Consider the following 24,704-nt stretch of genomic DNA (forward strand, 5'->3'; position numbering starts at 1 on the left):
TTTGTATGATTAGTTTTTTCACTCATTTATTTTTATCTCATATTTTGTCATTCCTGTCGGTAATGCGCGCGCAGAATACTCTCCGAGTATTTACCTCCTTTGACCTTTCCCCTCACCAATTCTACCTAGCCTAACGTGTGTATATCAGTGTATACTGTAATAAAATCTATAAGCAAGCCTGGATTGTTTGGATTCATTGGGTGAGCGAGAGAGCAGAGACAACAACAGACAGGGGCAGCTGAGCAATTGCTAAGTAAGCAGCAATTTAAAACGTGATTGACATTTATCGTAGGATCCAGCCAATTGGCTTCAGGTATTACAAAACAATTCAATGTTTGGTTTTGTTGAACATGCCCGTTGACAACGATTAATATTGTTGCCACACTGGTTGCCATTGTAGATAAACAACTCCGAGCATGCTCGCAATCAGCAGGACGATCTGACGGGAATTTATTATAAATGTAATAAATGGCGGAGACAAAACGAATGCAGCATTCTATGAAACATAACCCGGTGCAAGAAGCGGATGTAGCACAGGAGGAGGAAGAAAAGAAGCATGTGAATTTGGAAGTTCTTGAGGACGTTGAGGAGGCAGCTCAGCAACCGGTTTATCAAATTCGACCGCATCTTCATGAAAAGTATGTCAGTTTATCTCTCACATTCATGATATAACTTGCTTTTAAACGTTCAAAAAATTATAAAAGTCATTCTATTAATTAGTGTGAAACTTATGGGGTAACTGACATAGAGAGCTAACATCTTTTCAAACTCGACTACAGATATAATTACAATTTAAACATTTTTAACATAGGTTTAAACCTCTAAGTGCAAAAGAAATAATACATGACGTGCTGTTCGATCAACTCGCTACGAAAACGTATGACGCCCAGGCAGCTGCTCAATGGACCAAAGATATTGCGGATATTATTGAAAGAAAGATCAAAGGTATTATCCCTCTTTTTTTTGTATATGCACACTTTTAATTCATATCAATTATTACATTTTAAGTCCTATATAAGTATTTGTTGTATTATCCTTTTCTGTATTATTTGTAATATATTTACAGACTTACAATTTAAGAGATATAAATATATTGTCAATGTGGTTTTGGGACAACAACACGGTGCTGGTGTAAAAATAGGTTCAAGATGTATTTGGGATGCAGAAGCTGATACATATGCCTATGATAGTTTCATTAACGTAAGAAGGAGATAAATGTGTTTTAGTTCAGTGTATGACTTATCGTCATACAGTCCAGATATCTTATTTTTATGTTCCTTTTGACTTAATTGCATGTTGTTTTTCAGGATACTATATTTTGCGTGGCTATAGTATATGCAATTTATTTCTATTAAAAGGCATTTTTCTGGAAATAAACTGTATATAGACAAAGCACATGAATGAAAAGTACTATTTAGAAACATCAGTGAATTTATTAAAGTACAACTTATTTTTATCATACATTGATACATATGCAATGAAATGTTATATGTCACGAAATGACACCATTTTTACATATAATTACAAATAATATTGAAGATCCATATACAATGTTATGTGCATGATTGTGCTCGCAGTGATACTTTTCCATTTCACATGGTTCCTTTTTACATACTAAAATTATTATAGCACCATAATTCACGGTAGTATAGTATAATTAAAATTTATTTATCCTACTTGTTATAATATTTGTCATGATCTTTTTATCTTTAGCAAGTCACTTTTTAAAATAATTCTTTATAGGATAATTTAAAGTTTAATATATTTGGCGTATAAAATGACTGAATTAGTAAAATTTATTTGTCAATTATAAAGAATTTAGAAAAAATAAAAATATTTTACAATTTAATTTAAATAGTTAATTACCAATGTAGTGATATATAATTTAGATTTTTTAAAGATGTACATTGCAGCAGGCAATGTAAATAAAAATACAAAAATATCTTTGCATATTCACAAAAATTCTAATTTATTAAAATATTTTATTATGTGCTATTAATTAATTTTATTATTTAGTTTGTATATGTATATAAATATACAAACATAATAACAAATAAAATATATGTATAATAATAGATTTGAAAAATATACAGAACGCACTAAATATAACATTTTGTATTATCCATTACATTATATTTATAGCAAATGTTATATTGCAATACATTTAAAAATTCTTAATAATTTGCCAGTGAGAAAAATAATACTTATAACAATAAAATGAAAATAAATAGCTATATTTATAAATACAGCTATATTAATAAATATGTTAACATAGCGTAACGACGTTCATTTTCATGTAACAGTACGATTTGTTTTGATTACTTGCTTATTACATAATCTATATCATTTATTAAATATTAACACATATGAACTGCTTTTTTAATCATTTTTTTATAGATATTTAAAATGAAATAGATGTATGATTTAAAGAGGCAAAGAGAAAGAAAAAAGAAGAAGCATAACGTATAATTTAAGTGAACAAACCTTACATTGGCAAGGAAAAATTATGAAATTTATAAAACTCTGCTCTAACGCTACATATTTTTGCATTAATTTCTCCTCTAGTTTCCTTTGATTATATTATGATAACAAATGTATATCGTGTATATGCGTGTGTATGTGTATCATGTGCTTCATTAATTTGTTAATGTATAATAATAAGTTACATAATGACGCATGGCAACGCGCAACATAACGGGAGGCAAACTGGGACAACAGCACGTCCCTTGCTTTCTTTGCTTTTACTTTTGCTAGAAGCCTCGTATTCGTATTTTCCGCTGGCCTTTTCCCATCCTCCCTGAAAAAAAATTAGTACAAAGATTAATAAGATATCGCTAATTTGGAACTATTCTGTACCATAACTTTGAATATTTGAATAAAGATATATATAATCTTACGCCAGATTGTGACATGGCTACGCTAGCTTCTTCCTTCTTGGTGAATTCTGCCGAACCAGGAGGATAATAGACCGGCGGCCCAGCAACATTCTTGCTTTTGACTGTCGGTGGTGTATGGGGGACAAAATCAACTTCTTTCTTTGTTTCTTTTTTGCTCCGACGCTCATGCCTCTCTATATCATCCAATACCTCTCGCTGAACGAACAAAATACATACATAGGACCGTTATTATACAAAAAAAAAAATATATTATAATAAAATAATAACAGTATCAATTACTTTACCTCAGAATCAGAGAACGAAGCCATGAGATCCTCCAGTTTCGCTGGTGGCCCTTCGCCATTGGCGATTGGCTTAGCAGGATACGCTTTACCAGTTGGAAACGGTCTCGGCAGGAGGACTTCGTGGTCGTCGGCGTACTTGTTCGGCGGTACCGTCGTCGTGGTATTCGAGAATTTGTAGATCGTCGTGCCGGGCGGTGTGTCCTGCCGCGGATAATAAGTCGTTTTCGTTGGGGTGCCAGGTTTGTCGGGATAACGTCCGCCGCCAGATCTGTATTCTTCGTATCGGTTAATAGTCCTGGTGTGCGTCTCGCTTACGGCAGGCGGGTGATTTTGATATATAGTCGTACTGCCAGAATAATCCGCACGATCGCTCGGTCCATGGCCATTAGGGTAACCGTCGACATGGTAATACTTCTCGGTCACGGTGGTCTTGGTTTCCGTCGGCGGAGCGCTGCGATAAGCATAGGAGGGCTGGTGGTCCTCGTGATAAAACTTCGACTCCTTGTGTATAGTTTTGGACCTCTCGGTGATATCGGTCGGCGATCTCGATGTACCAGGATGTCCCGGTACATTCTCCGTCACGGTTTGATAGGTGACTGTCTTGTCTGTGGTGCTCCTCGGTAGGGTGTACGTGATCGTCTGATCACTGGGCAGCATGACACTCCCTGGCCCGCTGTTACCTGGTAGATATGTCTCCGGTGCTCCCGGTAGCTCGTAGGTGTACGTCTTAATGGTGGTGGTTACCTTTGTGTTCGGTCCGGGCGCCAGATTGATCGGTATCGATGGACTTGGTGACGGAACTCCGTACCCAGTTTTGTATTCTTGCATGCTTTGAGAGGAAGTCTGTTTCGAACGAGATGAGCTGTCGCCATAAACCTAATAAATATAATTACATTAATAGACTATCCATTTTACTTAATGTTACTTAAAAAACATCGATGAGTCGACGTTTGAAAATATTTGTAATAATATAATTTTGCTCACCAATTCTCTATTGACCGCTGATTTTTTAATAATCGGTTCTGGACTTTGATATGTGTATGGAATCGCTGGAGTTTTAGTTTCCTCGTAAGTTCTTTCATGAATGTCGTCCCTGCAGATATTTAATTTTACATTTTACATTTCAAAATTTTAATAGTTATATATAAAAATAGTTGTAGATGAATCATTCGCGTCGTCTGCAATAAATTTCTTTCATGTCTAAATTATAGACAATTGGGAAATATGAGTTTATTTCTATTTTAACGGAAAATATATGTTACGCGACCGAGTCTCTTGGCATCCATTCAGAAAACGAAGGTATTTTGGAACTTATGAGAAGCGGAACTGTGTACTCACATCAAGGGCGCGGTGAGAGGCTGTTTGCTTTCTGATATGCCCCATGAATCTGAAACAATAAATCATCGAGTGTGTTATCATTGTGATTGTCAAAAACGCGATAATGAATTTAGAAGAACAGCGCAATAAAAAGTCTTAAATCAGCGTCAATTTTTAAAGTGCTTGAAATAATAGAGGGACAATAAGTTGCGACGTTTTACGTTGTCGATTTGATCTTATGAGAGTCGTAACCACTCTTCCAGCAGTGAATGCTCACCAACAGTCGTCCTTGTCCTTCCAGTATAGTAACTCGTGTTTATCTTCTAGCTAGCTCTACGCCTCCCCCGCGAGGAAATCTTTCTCTCTTACCTTTCATTCGTTTCTTTCGGGAGAGCAGCGGAGACACGAGAAAATCGGGTCAGCCTTCTGCCATAAGCGGCCCTAATATGGCTACGCTTGTGTGTTATGCGTGACCGCAAAGAACATGAGCTACGACCGTGTGCCGTCTCTGCCAAATACAGAGATACAAGGAAGACCTTCTTGCTTCCAACATGCTTCTTTATAATGGAGATGAATAAAGTTTCGAAAAGATCCCTCCTATTTTTCACATTTGACGAAGATGCCTCAAACGAATATACTTGAAAAGATTTTTGTGGTGTAAATGAAATTTAATGATAATATTGAAAAAACGTAATAGTTGCACGAAAAAAAGTTCCAAACGGTTAATAATGGATGATGGATGGCCGCTTCGCATGTATAAAAATATATGTACCGAATCTGTTGAGGTCCTAATTTAAATCTTTATTCATTAATTCAACATTATATTTGCCAAATTTTTCATTTGCGTTAAAAACCTTTCACGCACGTACATAAATATTTGGAAATGATATTATATTTTTATGAAAATTGACAACATGATTTTGGCACTTTAGTCTCTGTTTTTTTTTTCTTTTGAAAGCAACGACAATTAAGATATAAATGATTCCACTCGCTTTATGCATTATATATAATAATATTCTTCACGTGGTAGAATCGCGCCGAAGATGCGAATAACGCTCAAATTCGATCCTCTCTCGATTTTTTCATTATCAATTAACCGTAAACCAGCAAGGCCGTCGCGCGCCTTAAAAGGCGTGACACGAGCAACCGGCTCCCCTTCCTTGATCGTTTCACGTTCGCGTATACTATTCACCGCGACCCCGCGGTGTTACTCGTCTCAGTTAATTCAAGGAATTCAATAGGAATCCGCTTTGCCACAGCGACAGTACGCTAAACTCTACGAGATGCCGCACACACTTCGAATGGCGCACAATAATATTACATAACTATAATATATATTACATATTTGTTAAGTTACTCGTGTGTGCATAACTTGATAAAAATGTAGATTTTTCCCCACCTGGTTTCCCGTCCAAATCCTTGTTGTAGTGGTACGACACTTGCTTGTAGGCTACCGTTTTGGTCTGACCGGGTTGGACCTGCGAGCGCAAGAAGAGGATGAACGTCACACGAATGCAGAAACTCGCATTAAGTATGCATAGGCATTCAGGTCATCCGTTTTTATAGCAACGATCCGATCGTAACGAATTAGTGCGAGCAACGCGTGGGCAGTATCAGCACCGGACTCTCCTTATAAGACTTTGATTACAGTCCCACACGGTGTAAGGCATGGGCGGATCGGTAACAACATTTGAATTCCGCGGATCGACTCACGGCCAATGATTGTTCGAAATGCAGCTATGCAATAAAGTTACTGGAGTACCGAAATAAACTATTTTTATCTTGCAGATAAATTGTAATTTTTGTATTTTTACTTTTTTTTTATTAATATACGTAATATATGCACGCGCTACTTCGTGCGTTACGATCGAACTTCAACACGTAATTTCACAAACTCTAAGAATATGTAAATGAGACGTGTGGGAATTTTATAGATTATTATTTCGTTACATTCTACCGTTCCTGATGATGACGATAGACGTCGCTTAAAGATCTTAGAGCCCATTAGCTTGAAGATATCCGGCTGGTGTGCAAGGAGTGTAAGAGCAAACCAATTTATTTTCATTGAACGTCGGATTACAAGCCATACGACCAGCGAACGCTGCAATTACCTACCTCGGGGCCCCCGTTACACGCAAGACTGATTCTATGCCTCGCCGTGATGCTCTAATGTTCAATATATCGCGTAAAATGGTAATATTATTACTACAATTACATGGCTGACCGGAACACCATTACCGAGCAGAACGTTTTAACGCGTTTCGCCATTTTCTCTTTTACCTGGCCAAAAGACCGGGTCAAAATTAAAGATCTATGAGGAATATTTCGTTATTCGTAAGTATTTTAGAAAGTGAACAGTCACGCCATCGTGCATTTAAATTACTTAGAATATAAATTCTAAGCTTTACCGATATCGCAAGAGATATGTGCTGTTGTATATATATTAGGAAATTAATAATAAACTGAAGGAAAAGGAAAGTAAATTATAATTTTTATATCCACATTTTGCTGTTTGAGCCATTATTCTTCTCATTTATTGAAGCACCTTCGAAACTTCGCGTGAAGGCCAAAGGTCAATGGATAAATGCGAAAGCGAGGGAGTGGCGTAATTACGGTCATCGAGCGATCATAATTTGGCTTCAAATTAGACAGTTGCGCGAGCGACCATTATAGTGCAATTACAGGACCAACGAATTATTTTTGCTTTAATGCTAAATCGATTCTCAGGGATACATGTGTATATGGCGAGAGACGCGATTTCAAATATAAAAATGATCTCGCTTATTCCTCATGGTGTGTCTAACGTAGCGAGAGGTAACATTGAACGTTCGCTGGTTGTACCGGCATTTGCAACCCGGGGGCAAATACGTGAACGATGCAATCTGCGTGGCGTATAATTGGAGCCGCAGCGTCCAGCGGGACGCATAAAGCTCAGTGAATGTTAACGTTAGAAGTGATTTCATACTTTGCGTCTAACAATCTATTGCGCCTGATTTATATAGTACGGCGGGTGTTGTAGATCCGCTGTTAATAATAATGTCGCTGATAAATGGACAAGCAGTATGATTTACTGATGCCGATCGATTTTCTATTAATCTACGTTTTATTGCAGTAAATATAATATATAATAAATTGATACTTTATATCCGTTCCTTGGGTGAGATTTTAATGCTTTAACTTTCAAGTAGAAAAGCTGTGTGTATATTGGGCACGAAAATATAATTTTACATTCGTTCGAAATTAGAAAAAATAAATAAATTTTTAGATCGATTAAATTGAAATATCATAATTTTTCCTGACTCGACAATCTTGAGAAAATTGTATATTAGTTAAATAATATAGGTGGTGTGGTTAAATTTCTGCTTCTTATTTGGTTAGTACGAGCGAGTTGTAGCGAGAATTTTGTGCCATTAAGTAGCCTCACTTAATTAACGTCAGACAATCGAAATAGTCGTTTTCTGTTCAACAGCACATCCAGCGATCTCGGCAAGGGCGCATGGCGGTGTGCGAAACTAGTTTCTTGCATGCATTAATCACGCAACGCATTCTTCTTTTTTTGTGTTTAAGAACCAGCACCGTCGACATCGACATGATTTCATCCGATGCGTGCCAGAATTACCGTTCATTCCTGTTCCTAGATTTTATCCCCGGGCTAATATCCATTCTTCTCAAGTAATAATAAGGAAACTACAACTCACACTTTAGATTCGACTTTTATATTTCATATGTTCTATGAACTTTAATTAATCGGGACTGTACGTTTATTTTTTTGATGAAGTGACAATGCGATATTAAATAAATTTGTCTATATTTCAATAATGCGTTATTTTAATTTAAAAACTTACATCTTGCAATTCTGACTCTAGTTGTTCCAATCCTGGTATACCGCTTGTCGTGCCAATCGGACCGGAACTGACGAACTTTTCGGTGGTAGTCACCTTCGAACGAGATGGAGACATGGATCTGAAAAATCATTTTTATTCCGAATATTTATTATATAACGCACTTTTACATGTGACTAAATCTTATTCGCATAAGAGATGCGCCATTGCAGATTGTCGTCAAACTTGTTCCCTCACCTGCCCTCGGAGATCACTCTGGCGGGGTTGGCAGCTACCCTATATTCGACTTGGGGCAAGTGTGCTCTGTCTCGGCTAGGAGTGGCACTTCTCGAGACACTCGTCTGCAAATCCTCGAGGAGTGCGTCTGAAAGAGCCAAATGAATCAATTTAACACGTCGTCGGTCGGTGTTTTTTGATTAGTTTTAACGAGAGAACTAAAAATGAGAAGGGATGAATCCAAGTATATCTGAACGATTACGATCAACCTTAATTAAAATGTTATCACATTCAACTCTACATTGGACTGGTTATATCGGTTTTTTAGATGCAAATTTAAACGCACTACATAAACTTTATCTCAAGAATATTATCTACTATGTTACTATCAAGAATACTACTAGCAGCAAAGAGAAGAATTCAAGATAATTATATACTACATCGTCAAAAGTTTGATAAATTATGCCGATGTGCCCGCGTAATATTTATTCAATCCCTAAAAAGTAAATACGAAAAACATCGCAAGTAAAATGATCGCGGGCTCGTTCGACGGAAAAAGAGACGAGCGGAAACGAACAAACGGATGGATAAGGTTACAGCTCTGGTGGCACATTTAAAGGTTTACCCAAGTTGTTTTCGAGGCTGCTGGCCGTGGCTGCCCCGTCTCTCTGGCCAGATATAGGACCGCCATGACTCACGAGCTTTCTGCTGGTGTGCGTCGTCGTTCGCTCCCTCACGGCTGCTGACATTGTGTTCTTCTTAAGCCCTGCCTCACGAAATCTGTAACGCGGTAACGCGGATGGCTTGATTGACGTCTCAATTAATTTTATTGTAGCCTATCCATTAATCAGTCTCATTGTGAATATTTATCGGATAACGATAAGATCTCTGGAGCAGCACCGAGTAACTGGAACGACGGCAACACGGACGGATATTACTGCAACGCGCTACTTATAGAAGTGTGGAGTTATAAATAGAATTGATATTAGGATTCGGATCTCTGCAGAGAGCCATGGACTTTCGCAGAAACTTTCGCACCACTCGAAGCCGGTTTACAAGACTCGCGCGGCAACCGTGACCAGGCTAGCCAGTTTTAGGTCCGAATGGGTGTAAGTTCCCAATTTCCGTCGTGCATGCACAATTTTTATTATCTTTGTCGTAAAAGCAGTTTCTTAACGTACATTGGCAATTTGACAAAATATTTTTGAGGAAAAAATGCATAAATCTTGAATTGTTTTACATTCCGCATAAAATATCACCGTGTTGTATTTTAGAAAACGATGTTAGAACAATAAAATGTCGAGTTTTGTGAAAATTGATGCTTTCAAAACATGTAAGATACTGGATAAAGGGATGAGATCAGTCTGGGAACTAAATCAGTGGAAATGCCAAATGGTCTCATACTTATTCCGGTGGAGGCACAATGCGAATGAGGCCAGGGGGCCAAGGAGACCTTCCAAGAATCGGCAGCTAAAGAGGTACGCATTCATACATTCATGATCTCCTCCAAAATCTCGAAACTGGTGTCGGTGAGACCGTTTCTAAGGAATGCGTATTCTAGCGACAATTAATTCTGATTGTATCAATCGTAATATGAGAAAAAAAGGAAGGAGTTGCGATCCAAATTTGGTAATGACAGGCGTCTCTTATTGGAGACAAGTTGGGCAAATTGGTCCAAGGCCAGATAAATGCAGATCAAGGTCAATTACAGTATTGTGCGTATGCCTGTGCGACAAATATCGTTTTGATTGTGATATACGAGGTCTTAATGACTGCCGCATTCGTATTATCAAGATTACCATTAAAGACAGTCCCAGGAAAAACATATCAACAATGACAGCACATACATTATTTCGAACTTTAATAAAGTAGATGCATTATATTACAAAAAAATATATGTTATGTATATGAAACTTGTACATATCAACATCGTAACAAGTAGTGTGCAAAAGTTTTATATTTGTATCATAATTTTTATTTGTTATAATAACATATCACCAAAAATAGTTACGGTTCTCTGTGACACGTCTATAAATACATATATGCGTAATTTCAGTAGTCAGTTGAATTTGTGAAGGAGCTGAGAGCAAAAAAGATGATAACGAGACCATTCATACTCTCGGATTTTATTGCACAATTTCATTTTCAGACGGCGTTATAAGTTGACTTCAAAGTACGCGTCATTCCTATTTAATATAGAGCACACGTAACTACTTGATCGGCCCGGAGCAATATCGGTTGCAGTGGCGTAATTAAAACATGAACGGGTTGTTTGATAGAAAAAAAATTGTACGAAAAAATTAATTTGTCATAATAACGTTGGCTGAATCATATTTACAAAATATATAATGCTTTGGCGCTCACATGCTTATAGAAATGATAAAGTGAATAAACCGTTTTTAAATAATACAATCAGAATGCCTAGATTCGAAATGGTTTCCTGGCGGTCGTGCATTGTCAATCACAGTTACGCCACTGATAACGGACGATGTAACTGCTTTAAGCAGATAGTTAACCGGTCATCGTCAGTGACATTGTATCGTGCCCTCCAAGGTTATCGTGTCAATCGAAACGACGATGACTGCGATTCGTTTGATTCCAAGAAGGCTGCCTTAATCCTGACTCTGCTCGAGTCAGTGTTTAAGACCCGATAAATGCAGATCTCTCGCATCCTTCCCCCTAATCGCGATGCTTTGTTTTCCCGGCCTTTTAATTGTGAATCTAATTTGCACGCGCGCAAATATATTCTTGGCCACCGAGTCGGTGTAATAATTTCAGCTTGCAGAATGCACCTGCGCGTTACTGATCGCGATTCTTGCGCAATCACTTTCGTCTCGTTTAAACATAAAGAGGTTGCGCGCAGCGGGTGGAAGAGAAACAAAAGGGAAGAATCGTTTGCACCGCAAAATTTCGCAGTTGATTTCACGACGTCGATACGAGAAGAAATTTGATACACTTCTTTTTGTTGGCTAAAAAAAACGCGATACATTTTTATCTATAAATCACATTAATAAAATTTAAAGATTGAAAAATTAAATGTTATCACTTTCGTTAACGTAAGTAATATAACAAATATTAAAATAATTTTAATTATCTTCCATATTATTTTTAATTATTTTCTCGGATTATAAAAAAACGTGGTTTTCAAAATCAGTGTCATAAAATTAAGCAAGAGTAGAAATTAAAATAAGTCATGAAATAGAGCTAATAAGCGTACAAAATTAAGCAATAGAAACATTTATCTTGTTGCCAATTCGAAATTAGATTGATTGCGCTGGCATCGCTATAAGAAGTACTTTTAAGCGCATTATACGAGCAAGAACAAATCTGTGACTCACATGCTCTATTTCAACACGACAAGAGCTTTTCGTTGATGTTTACAATTTGTAAATGAAACAAATCATGTCGGAAGATTACGAGATCATATATTTTCGTCTCTAAGAAATTTGATTGTCAAATAGTGAAATACTTCCGAACAAAGTGATTTATATATATTATACATTGCAATAGTCAAGATTATCAAAATCCAAAACGCCCGATTGTGTATCAATGTTAACAATGCTTTATTAAAAAAAATAACATTTTATTATAAAGAGTGAAAATATTTTAAATCCTAACGAAGTTATAAAAGGGTGTGAATGTCGTGAATACAACGATAGAAATGAATCTACATCATTGAAAATAATTACTCTGAGAAGAAAAGCACTTCGAAGAAGTGCATTACTATTCTAAATACTATAGCAGATCGTGTTGCAACTACGTGATTATGTTACGTCGTTACTGCTACCGGTATGCCGATGCATCGCAACGCTTCTGTAATGCTGCGGTACAAATACGCTGTCCTACACACACTGTCTGTGTTACTCTGTCTCATATAATTGATATAATATGTACAAATATATATATATATTATACAACAATCTGGCGTCTGATGTCTGCTACTATTAATTGCGGAATGATTATATAGTGTACAGAGTGGTGAAAACATATAAACGATACAGAATTACAACTGTGTCAACGGGAGAAAGTCCTGTGTTTGCATTCACAACACAATTGCGCAAACGACTGTAAACATGAATATCACACATCCTATGGAATGAGTTTCTCTCATTGAGTATTCATTGAATTTCGGAAATATCAATGAAATGTTTTTTTTTTCGCTGATATTCACGTCAAAAACATTTATGAAATATTTATGAAATCTGTCGATACTGATAAAAGTACTGTACGAAGAGAGATACAGCATTCTCTTCTGGATTTTATGGTTAAAACAATTTTTCCATACGATTCCGAACAATTTCATAGTTATAGTACTTTTATGGATGTTGTCAAATTCAAAATGATTCTACGAATTTAAGAGTTAATTTATATTTAAATAGTTCTATGATTTTTATTTTATTGACAAATTTTCTTACAATGCTCGATGTGGTATCGATAAAACTACCGATTTAAATTCTTGCACCGTATTATGTACTTTGAACTGGTATAATTCGTATGTAATTGAAACGTGATATTACTGTCGATTATATGCACGTGAATTAAATTCACGATACCTATTCAAAGAAAAATTTTCGTTTGCTTGACGTCTAAGTATTTTGTATATGTCGATAATCATTGATAAAAACAAAAGTTTTCTTAACAACTAGAAGATTGATCGAAATAGTACAGTACATATGATTGCAGTTCGCTAAATGTAACGTTATTTAATTTTAAATTTAAAAAATTTTTTTAAATACAACTAAAAAAGAAATGTAAGATGTAACACTGATAACATGTTTTTTTATCTTTAGTTAAATTAGTTTTGTCGTAAAAGATATTTAACGAATTTGAAGAAAATATTAAGAGAAGTATCTTTTTCGGCAATTTGTCGGGACTTTAATAAATTGCGTCATTTACTAACGTTACGCGTGTACGCACATACGAAAGATAAGGAGAAATACAAAATTCAATCTTGAATAAATTTGAGGATGACATTTGACATCACGTGGGTGGCAACGGTCCAGCCAACTGGCGCCCGGGGAATCTCATCTCATCTCATCTCATCTCTCTTTTACATCTCTTTCTTCGTCCGCCGCCGTTCCCCGTTCTTTGTTTAACCAGTTTAAATATAACCCATCCACCTTTATGCCGTTATTTACATCCCGACCAACAGATTTTCTGCCATCGGCGCATTTTACGTGAATAGCTGATTTTTAATGGCATTTTGACGATTGCTTGTTAATGCTATTTCGCAAACGTGTACAAACGCACCGTGAATTTTGGCGTCTACACAATGCCAAGATAAAATTTGCGCACGTGATTGCCATTAACTGTTTACAGCTGCTGCTTCGTATCCGTAATGATTTATACGTGTATAAAAATATGAGAGTTCATATTTTTTATTTTATATTTTAATTAACTTTTGTATGGAAATTTTATCTCGACAGAGTTCCAACATCTCACAATCAGTATTATGAAATTAAAATTTACTGATTCTCTGAACGTCATAAAAAAATGACAAAAAATATACGGCTCTATTTTTGGAGCGCCAACCCATGCAATGGTAAGAAGCTTTATAAACCACGAGCCAATATGTTTTTGGCTTTGCGCCTATTTTTAAGTCTACTTTCATCGTATCGCGTCCTCATTTTTTCTCACCTCAGTTGCACAAATTTGGCTCATTTATTTTCTTACAAGTCAGTTTTTTGCAAAAATATACCGCCCGTCAAATAACGCCGATAGAGATAAATCAAAAGAAGCAGTATATTGAAGGCAAGAAATTTCAAGACTTACGATTTTATTTCAAATCTCAATAAATCGTTTCTATCTTTTTTCCTTAATTAAACATCATGTTAATGAAGATGAGATAGTTTATAACTCGGATAAAATATTGTCGTCTGTGTCAAAGAATTTCCGTTTATTCTTGAATGTTATTCTTATGTATAATGCATCGCTTACGAGAAGCTCTTAATGAACGTTGTAACGTTCCTAGTGACGCATGAATTATGCATATCGTTATTTATTCTGAGCGGTCTTTAAAACGCACCTAACATGGCTGAGAGATCCGCGAAGACTGAAAGTGGGATTCGACCTTCCGCCTATCTCCAATCATCTGCTTACCATATTACGTATGCTTGAAAAGTTCCAGTTAACGTTGCGGATTAGTAATTAGTATCAAACTGTTCCATATAAAACTGTTGCGTTTTGAAAATTTAAATTTTAGAGGAGGTTCTCATCAAAGAAAATTTGATTGATTTCCTATATTATATTAAAGTAATTTATTTTGCAAAATTATACTTTAATCCTAATGAAATAATTGTAAAATATTTTATATACAGTTTACAATAAATACATACAAAACTGAAATTTAATTGTTAAAAAAAAATTCATATGTTATAATTTTTTAATTTGATAACAGAAATTTGATTGCAGAAAAAGTTTGTAATATAAATTTCAAACTTTATATTTAATGTTCATACATAAACATAGAAATATATCTTTAATTTTTCGCCTCTACTTCTACAATAATATAAGATCAGATTTATAAAATCATCATAATAATTTTTAATTTATTTTTATTTTAATTTTATTTTAAAAGTAACATTTCTCACATATATAAAAATTTTGTAAAAGAGAGTTTAGTGTAATATATAATATAATTTCAGAGAAGAATAAATTTATGCACTAAATTATTCTACGTTATAAGTTGGAATGAGAATTATGAACAATTACCGAGTTAAAGTAAACTTTTTTCATCCTGGCAATATCAGAAATCATGGTGTGTTAACCAATGACATGTGCGGCATAATGACGGTCGCTGTTTGCAGTCATTCACAGGCACTGAGGCATTTTCAGTGGCGGAAGATTAATTGCTACATGAAGCCGATAGCGCGGCGACCAGTGTACTAATAGTAATTTAATACAAACAGACATAATTGCAAGGGCAGGTCTATCCTGAGATAATTAATGTTAATTGGCGATTCTGACGCCGTTAATTTGCGTTAACTAGTAAATTCAATTTATTTACAATATGGTCACGTCCAGATTGTTTAAAAATATTTTTTTATTATTAAGCGCTCCTGATTTATATTCGTGCAATAATTTTTTAATTTTTTGTTTCTATTTTATGTAAGATAATGCATCCTATGACTATGTGCTATCAATTTAAAAATGTTTAGATATTTATTATACGTTTAGACACATTTTTATACAATTCGACAAATACTTTTTGCAAAGTTGATATATTTAATGAAATACTTAAACATGTAATACACTAAACAAATTTGGGCATAAAACAAAATGAATTAAAATTATATTTCCGACCAGAGAAGTCTGAAAAAAAATGTTATAAAATGTTACCGTTCTTACCTCGCGAGAAAAGGGTAATCCGAAATTTGCACACCGGCTAGATCACTTTTTTCCTCCGTCTCGTTTTCTTCCCGGCGACTTTGCTCACGCGTCGGATTCAATCGATCAATCCTGACCGAGCGAGTGGTTCACAAGACACCGGATTGACCGTCCGTCCAGGACTGGTTACATACACTTGCTGCGCTGCTCGCCAGAATCCGTCGTGGGTAGACAGGACCAGGGCATGCGCATGCGCGATGGATCGCGAATTGTTAGGTGTCCCCGACCCGTAGAAACCTTCGATCGTCGTGCTCCAAGATCGAGAGATCATCGATATTACGAAATGTTCAGCCCAACGTCCAATCGATTCAAGATCAGATCAACGATGATTTTTATTACAATAAAAGTTTCAGATTTATTTCAGTTTAAACTGCAGGATACAATTAAATAACAGTATAAAATAAAAATAGTTTAACAATTGTTTTTATCAATTTGGATATTGTAATAGAACTAATAGAATATGCGGATGTACTTGATTAAATTTTCGTCAAAAATTCGCAGATTGTCCGATCAAATTCGCAAAATTTGCATTACTTTTATATAAATTCTTGCTTACATCATTTATTTCCTTTCGCTCACATTATTATAACCTTGTAACTGCTATATTATTCTAGAAATCATTTATGGTAATCATTATGGTAATAATAAAATCTAGAGAATGCTTTAATGATAATATATCAAGTTATATAAGTAGATAGATATAAATTGATTCATAATCAATTCGTTAATATGCACTTTTAAAAAACATTCTGCAGGTCTTCAATATTATACATTGAATACAATATATTTACAAAATTCATACATTTAAATTATATTAATTTATGTCACTGGTAAATAATTAAGTAAAAAATTTGTTTTATATATATATATATATATATATATATATATATATAATTTTCTATATTAATATATATTTTTATTAAAAATATTATAAATAAATATAAAGAAAATTACAATTAAATTATTAAATAAGATTATAGATAAATATTATTCTGGTAATTATTATCGATAATATTATAAAGTAATATATTTTATTTAACTATTATATTTACAAATACAATTATTGTTATATTCGTACAATTGTATTTTTTTATGTTTCTTTTTATGCATTTAACGTAAAAAAAAAGAATTAATGTACGGATTATTTTTTCTTGTGATTGGTGAGTTGTGTTGAGAGGAATAGCTGCTGTTCTTAAAAGGTTTGCAGACCAACTGCGGACTATGACGTCATGTCGAGGAGAGATGAAAGATGACAAAAGATACTTCAACCTGCTGCTGACGTCAGTTTGCCCTCGCTATTCTGTCACAGGTATGCATATTTCTTTAACGCGTGGGCAGTCAAATATACGTAGTTAGTTGTCATTGACAAAAATGACGAAATCGCTTCATTGATCGTCGCGTTTATTCTGGATCATAAGAGAGTGTCTCTTACCGTTGGCTGTTAAAGAAGAAGCGTTGAAGACAAATGTAGAACAAATGTAGAAGAAAAATTTATAAATCACTAATATTCTATTTTATTACTATTAAAAAAGAGAGCTTTGATTATGAACCAATTAAAGTTATAGATATTCCTTTTTATATCTTGCGTTCTTCAACCAACAGTTGCCATAATAGAAGATGATGAGGCTCGCTAATAGATGTCACTAACGCGACCATTTTGTTTATAAAAATTGAACGATAGAATGTAAAATAGATTCTTACGTGTCGCATACTATATTTCTTTACATTTATCATGTAGATTTTGCCTACATGCAGTTTTAAAAAATGATCTTCAGTTTTGAAAAAAAATATACAACGTTATTGTAACAAATGTAGTTTATATATAGTCGCATTTACAATTAATATAGTCTTCTCTAAATCCTTGTAAAAATTTTTTTACAAATTATTACACAGAAAAAAATGTTTCAATTTATTGCGACTTTTCTTTCAAATCTATTTGCATTCATTATTTTTATACCAGAAGATACATCAGGAATACGGTGAAAGTAACGTGACTCCGATGACGTAAACTAGAGCATATTTTCTACGTGCTACACCTAAGTGACAGTTGGCTGACTTATTATTTTAATATTGATCAAGTTGCTAAGTCACGTATTAAATTGCTTTTAAGAAAAAATAATATAGAAAATTTGAAATGTTCCTTTATTTGCAATACTCGCATGCCTTCGTTGTAAGAGAAATAAAAATTCCACCAATAGAATGAAATATTTAAGATGTCACGTTATCGATTTTTCCGTCTTCTGTATTGGCTTCTCGAAGTAAATATTAAAAGCGCGTAATTATAAATTCTAACTCTTATTCTTGTCTACAGCAAAGGACTAATTACACTAACCACGTCTCTGACTTGGAAACTCACAGCGATATCTGTATAGGTGTGGGAGAGCAACAACATTCTATGAATAAGATGATACACCGATAGAAATTTGTCCATGTGTGCGCACACAATACACGTTGTCCGTACGCACGTGTGCGCGCGCACGCGCGCGTGTATCAGGTGGCGACTGTCGGCTCAGAAACAATGCTGTGGAGGGCAAAGGCCGCGGGGGAACGGCGAAGCGTGGTGAGGGTTAAAGGAGGCTGTAGCAGGAATTGACGGTCGAGAGGAAGGAAACAGGAGATGTACATGTAGTCGTTATTTTATGCGTGTGTACGTGTAAAATAAGTATACGCGACGTGTCCGCACGAGCGAACGAAGATGCACGTGTGTTGGTCTCACCTTACTTCGGATACGTCAGGGAAGGGCGGGGAATGATGTTACCCGGAGAAAAAGAAGATATAAAGGAAGGCGCTGCACGATGTCAACATGGCTGTGAAATCACAGGTGTTATTCGGGATTTTCCAGATCCGAGGAGGCGGCGTCGCCATCCATTTAAATACCATCGCGTGGAATTGACATGGTCTATGGGAGCCTTCCCCATCTATCGTTTGACATTGACACGTGCAATGCGTTTTGCACTTGAGAAATGGAAGCTATCGATTGTCATATATTTACCATATCTATCAAGCAAATATTATTTTGCAATAAATAAATTTCTTAAAAATAAAATTAATTCTTTTTAAACATATCAGTTATAATAATGTTCTCTCTAGTTACATAGAATAATTTAATTTTTAAAGCATGGAGAAAGCAGAGAATTATAGAATTATAAGAATTACATTCTTAATTTTATTTTAATTGAAAATATTTTTTAAATATATTTTCTTCCCACTGATTTTAGATATTTTGTCCCTCTAATCTTCATATTAGATGTCACAATTGAAATAGATTCTGGTATCTGAGAGACTACTCGTAGTAAAAGAAACGATATTCACATTAGGCTAAAAGACTAGATGGCTAAAAATGAATTAAAAAAGATTAATGACTAGAACAATTTTATAGTTATTAGCAAGATAACAACATTAAATAAATAACATATATCTTTCTTTAACATTCTTCTTTAAAAAATAAAATTCTCCGTCTTTTAAAAAAATTTCTTAAAGGCAAACATTATCTATCATGTTTCACGCTCCCATTATGCTTATGCTATATTTGCATATTTTATTATTGTAGATCGCTTTTAGCACTTTTAGCAAAATTAGGAAAAAAACAAACAATTACCAGCAGATTGCTTCATTAAAAAATGAAATTAGATGCAGCCATAATAAATTACGGATCATTCGTATCAGGATTTCAATACGCGGAAATAATAAAAAAACACATTCACGAGTTTTATTCATTATTTCACTCGCAACATGTATTTTCATCTTCTAGCTACGCTACTGAGCTCCCTCGCACACAACCAAATTATTCTTGTCCGTACATAACATACACCAGGTACATTTATACAATGTATGCAATAAGAGCAAGTGAGAGGGAGCGACAACCAGAAGGGAAAAGCAGACCGACAGTTGGTGGGAGTTCGAGGCAGCGGATGCAGTAGTGATGGCGGCTGCGTTGGATAACCAGCCGGAGCAGGCCAGGTCGAGAGAGCGAGGAAGACGGACGAAGCGGATAGGAGAGAGAGCCAGAATCGGAATGGAAAGACAGCCAGGTTGCCCGACGGGGTGGTAGGAGTGAGAGGCGAAGCCGAAGAGCGGCTTAGCCTGGCGCTGCCGCGGTCGTAGCCACGAGTGGAGTGTTGAGAGAGCAAGCGAGGTCCCGTTGGCCCTGGTGGTCGGCCCGCACCGGGTGAGGCGTCATGAAAGCGCGCCAGTCGACCGTGCGCACCTACAGCCGTACGAGAGCACGCTAAACGCTTCGTTTGCTGTCCATTTTCCCGGTCCTTCCTCGCTGTCGCGCCTCCGTCCGTTTTCGGAGCACACGACACGTTGACACGCGGCGACCGGCGCGTTGGCGGATCTCCTAGGACGTTACCCGGGCCGCGTTCATCGGGATCGCAAGATGACAGAGGCGGCAAGCGGACGTCCAGCTGGATCGACGACTCCGCCGACGTACGAGATCGCGCGTTTAAGGGATGTTGCTCTCTTTCTCGTTGAGGACTCGTGATTGGGGCGGGCGAAAGAGCGCGGTCAGTGGCCTGATTTCTTATTGACACCTTGGAGCGGTGATCTCGGATAAGAAAGACTCTCTTGTGCTTTTAATTGGAAAGTTGGTGTTGTTTTAAATCGGTGTTTCTTTTGAAATCCGGGCTTTTCGTTCTCCTTTATGATGACGCGCGTGTAGCTCCTTCCCCGGTGGCTTAATGAGGGTCTAGGGAGCGGCAAAGACAATGGCTTCGGAGTAATGCTCAGGTGTGTGCTCCTTTGTTAACCAAGACGGAGCGTTTGTATTCCTAATCACTTAGAATATTCTGTTTCTCATGGTTTTCGTCCCGATGTACGGTTCAGGGGCAGCTGCGTGTCGTTAACTGTGACGTTTCGCGCGGTGGTTAAGTTCTCACGCGCGATATCTTGCACGTGAACTGCGATAGAGTAACGGAAGGAAGTCTCTTCGGTAAGTGGACGCATGAAACCGCAGAACGACTTAATCTACTCGTAATCCAGCCATATAACTCATATTCCGTATAAAGTTTCCGTGTTGTGTTCCGTCGTGCAGTTGTACTTGTATTTCATCAGCGACATCGGATGAAGCGGAGATAGATTTGAAGATAGAAGGGATTTATATATTGGCTAGACATATACATATATACAAGCGCTTTATATTAAAAAATCGAAATTGAGATTTTTAAAATTTTGTGAAACAAATTTTCATCGCGTCGAACAACATAATTGAATATCAATGCAATAAAAAACTAAATCAAGGTATATTGTAGTGATAAATGCAAGGAAAAATCGATCGAACAGACCTCTCTCTCTTTGTGGAGGCAAAATCACGCGTTTCCGATCACCGAGCAATTTCTCGACTATTTTCCATGTTTTGTGAAGCTTGCTTCGTTACCTCATTGTTGTCACGTTGACCGCGTCGAAGGGTGCCACCCCTAGTTCGTTATTTCGTTCCACACTTTGGAGCACTCAAATTGCAAAGTAACGAAGGGAGGAAACTAATCCAGTCCAGTAGCGATATCGCATTTTCGATGAATAGAACAGATACGATGAGAGAAGTGTATTTAAAAGAAGTACTATAAAACAGAAGTAATAACAGCACAATACACTTTCTTTGCGAGAAAGCGAAGTAATTTTATGAGCATCTTCGGTTCATTGCTACGTTAACGTGTTATGTGATTTCTTTACGTCATACACTTCAAGAATAACGTCGAGGTGAAAACAAAGGTGCCTGATGAGCGAAGGAACCGGTATTCTATTTAAGAACAACATGAAGAAAGGCAGAACAAAAAGATACGATACGCGCGGGAGATGAAGTAGAGACACGCCTATTATACTTTCTTTGTTAGCACAGTCACCTATGTACGTACCGGTCGCTGACATACATTTTCAACGTTCAAATAGAGAAGTTCAGACGTCAAAGTGTAAAGAGCAGTTATAACAAAAGTATAATAAATGAAAATTATATTAGATGTCTGTATCAATTAAGCTTCCGTTTTCTAATATAATTTTTACATAAAGGAAACGTTGCGCAATAGACAAATTTGACGACAAGAAGCATTCCACTGTTAGATACATTTAAGGAAAGAATTGAATCGAACTCCTTCAATCCAGCACGAAGACTGTGCGATTTGTCGAAACGGAATTTAATAGGAAACAAACATTAAGATACGGGGAAACGATCCATTGAATTTTTTCCTATTCTGGGAAAATTTACATAACTCTGGTTGCACCTGACGCAGCGGATGCGCCAGGTCCAAGTGGGGGAGCCGGTGAGCTAAGAGCAACGAGGTGCGAGAGCCGCGCACTACCAGAGTCATCGTTTCCTGGTGTTTTGAATCTGCGATAACGCATAGCCTCCAGTCCAGCAGAAGGCTCGGCGACACGCGGTTCGCCGTTTGATATGGCAGCAGCCGACGTTTCTGCTACCGCGATCCCTCGGCTCCTCCGCCATCGTCGCCGTCACTATCTCCGATACCGGCGTAGCTGTCAAACAACCGAACAGGTGTTACCGCGAGGCGACCGGAGTGGGACACGCGATTTCTTGTGATACCGCACGCACACGGCGCACGGCGACTCGAAGAAATAAGTCCCAGTGCCGTCGATCGATCGATGTGACACGCACATTCCTCGCGCATTCCTCGTTACTTAAACTGGACGCCGAAGGTGTCTTCGTGGGTGTCATTCCGTGAGGTGTCAGTGCCTGGGGGGTGAGGGGTGGACCAAGAGAGAGATTGCTCCGAGAACAGGGAGGTTTCGACGTTGGTGGATTTTGTACTCATCGAGGATGACGGACTGTAAGGTCTTCCGTCCGCAGCCGGTATCCAAATTCAGCGGCATCCTTCTGCTGCTGCTGATTCTTTTAGCCGAGGTGAGTGCCGATAACCACATGGATCTGGGACGTAGAATATTGTTTTATGCTAGAGACGTGGGTATTAGCGCGAAGGACGCGCATTGGTAACATGCGTACATGTTTGTGAAGTTAGAATTTCGAAAATATGATACACGCTAGTTTTAAGAAAAGTAATGTCAATTTTTTTTATGCTTATGAAAGACGTAACTATTCATCTGTAATTTAAATTTTCATTATTTGAAATTTTTCTATAAATAATAAGATTATACCTTCAATTTTAGCGAAAGTTAATATATTTAACAATTGCAGTTTTGACGTTACTTTATAATTTATCAGAATATTCAAGAATTATGGTTATACTATTATTATTTTCCATCCACTATCTATGCACTAATTCATTTTGAATGTATTTCATCTTAATCTTCCTCTTTATCTTGTTATGAAAATAACAGAGATTTGTCGTCCTTGCATTATTTCACTGAACTTCTATTCTCAGTTTCACTATCTCTGGAACATATAAAGCGGCTAAATAACGATCTCGATCTAGGACATTCCACTCCGGAGAATGTCCTTTTACATTGAAATGCGCGTACTTGAGGCAATCTAAAGGCGGTGACGTACAGAATCGTATTGCGTAAAAAATTTGCAAATTTAAATTTATGAAGCTGATATACTAATTAGGCTGAACATGCTGAATAAACAATTGTGTATAAAAGTCAGCACAAATTAAAAAATTCACTTTAAAATTTTTCACATTCCTACTCCTTGATCAGTTCATATCAAATGCGAATAATATAAAATTTATAAATATTTGACGTGATATATTTTGATTTAATATAAATAAATAAATAAATGAACATAAGAAATCTGCATCAAATGGTAAAATTTATTTGTTCGCTGAAATTTCTGTCGAAAGAAAACATTACAGATCTGAATGTACTCAAAAATAGGCAAAGAGCCTATTAATATCAGCGGAGATTACGTATTCCTGCGACAGAGTGAAGTCAGAGACTTTGAGTTCTGGTCAACCGATTGGTGAAGGGGAACGCGACCGACATCCAGTCTTCTTTGCTCGATCGAATCGTATCTTGACATTGCGAAACTTCGCCTGGCTTTCTCAACCGCGAATACATACATTGCTTCGAATGTCGATGTTGTACTCCTGTATCTGTCAGTATGGCGAATATCCAATCGTATTAGTGCCATTAGAATATATTCGTATCCATTGCATACATATAAAATATCTTCAACTCGAAGGCAACGAATTTCAATATTTTATCCGTTTTATTTTTGCGCAAGCACGACTTATTCAATCGGACACCAGCAGTAGCAGATTAAAGAGGCTTAAGTGTCTGCCGTAGATAATCGGAATGATTAGTTGCCGGGATCGTTTGCCGATGGTTAAAACCGCGGATTACGAGATTTTCCTCCCTCTCGGCGAAGAGAGGCGAAGAGGAAATCTACCTTTCCGGGTAATTTAAATATTTAACGCACTACGGAGTGCAGGAATTACGTAAATGAGTTTTTATCTTCTCCGGCAGCTAGTGATTTCGCTGTGCAACAATCGGACGGAATGACATGCGTTACGAGAATAATGCGAGATAATGCGCTCACGTGATAATCACAACGCAATTTGTGTAAAAATAAAGATTTCAATTTTTACAACTTTTTATTAAAGATTTATAATAACATCGTGAAAAGTGATATGAGATAATATATTTTAATTTGTTGAAATTACGTACACTATTATCGTATTTATAAAATTTTTAGAAAATGATGCAGAGATTATTCCAAGATTATAGAGATTGGTTCAATGCGGAGAAGAAGAGGGATTAGCTGAGTTACGGTTTATTGATCAGAGGAAAGTTCGATTGGCGAAAGTACGTCGCGTTGTACTTAATGGAGCTTGTAATGAGACAAAATGAAC

The 24,704-nt window shown here is 36.5% G+C and overlaps 3 protein-coding genes across 7 annotated transcripts in view; 2 read left to right on the forward strand and 1 right to left on the reverse strand.

The window, feature by feature from the left end:
• Positions 1–124: 124 nt before the first annotated feature.
• Positions 125–1,565, forward strand: LOC105454763 (tctex1 domain-containing protein 2-like). The gene is made up of 5 exons (XM_011697632.1): positions 125–313; positions 401–638; positions 812–945; positions 1,067–1,200; positions 1,308–1,565. Exons 2-5 carry the CDS (start codon positions 469–471, stop codon positions 1,353–1,355), a joined length of 486 nt encoding a protein of 161 aa, XP_011695934.1. The 5' UTR covers positions 125–313; positions 401–468; the 3' UTR covers positions 1,356–1,565.
• A 653-nt stretch (positions 1,566–2,218) lies between these two features.
• LOC105454764 (mucin-5AC) lies at positions 2,219–16,079 on the reverse strand. Its single transcript, XM_011697633.1, has 10 exons — positions 15,904–16,079; positions 9,182–9,336; positions 8,578–8,704; positions 8,344–8,461; positions 5,898–5,976; positions 4,520–4,568; positions 4,166–4,274; positions 3,182–4,057; positions 2,898–3,092; positions 2,219–2,797 (listed from the first exon to the last, which is right to left on the reverse strand). Exons 2-10 carry the CDS (start codon positions 9,303–9,305, stop codon positions 2,663–2,665), a joined length of 1,812 nt encoding a protein of 603 aa, XP_011695935.1. The 5' UTR covers positions 9,306–9,336; positions 15,904–16,079; the 3' UTR covers positions 2,219–2,662.
• Positions 16,080–19,908: 3,829 nt separating this feature from the next.
• Positions 19,909–24,704, forward strand: part of LOC105454766 (tyrosine-protein phosphatase 10D) — a 34,304-nt gene continuing 29,508 nt past the window's right edge. For 4 of the 5 annotated variants that reach the window (XM_011697634.1, XM_011697636.1, XM_011697635.1 and 1 more), the window contains exon 1: positions 19,909–22,795. In XM_011697634.1, the coding sequence (XP_011695936.1) occupies positions 22,712–22,795 (84 nt within the window). In that variant the 5' untranslated portion in view covers positions 19,909–22,711. The remainder of the gene's footprint in view (positions 22,796–24,704) is intronic. The other variant, XM_011697638.1, reaches the window with a different exon arrangement.

This window comes from Wasmannia auropunctata, unplaced genomic scaffold, assembly GCF_000956235.1.
Source record: "Wasmannia auropunctata unplaced genomic scaffold, wasmannia.A_1.0 LD335976.1, whole genome shotgun sequence".
Taxonomy (NCBI): Eukaryota; Metazoa; Arthropoda; class Insecta; order Hymenoptera; family Formicidae; genus Wasmannia; species Wasmannia auropunctata.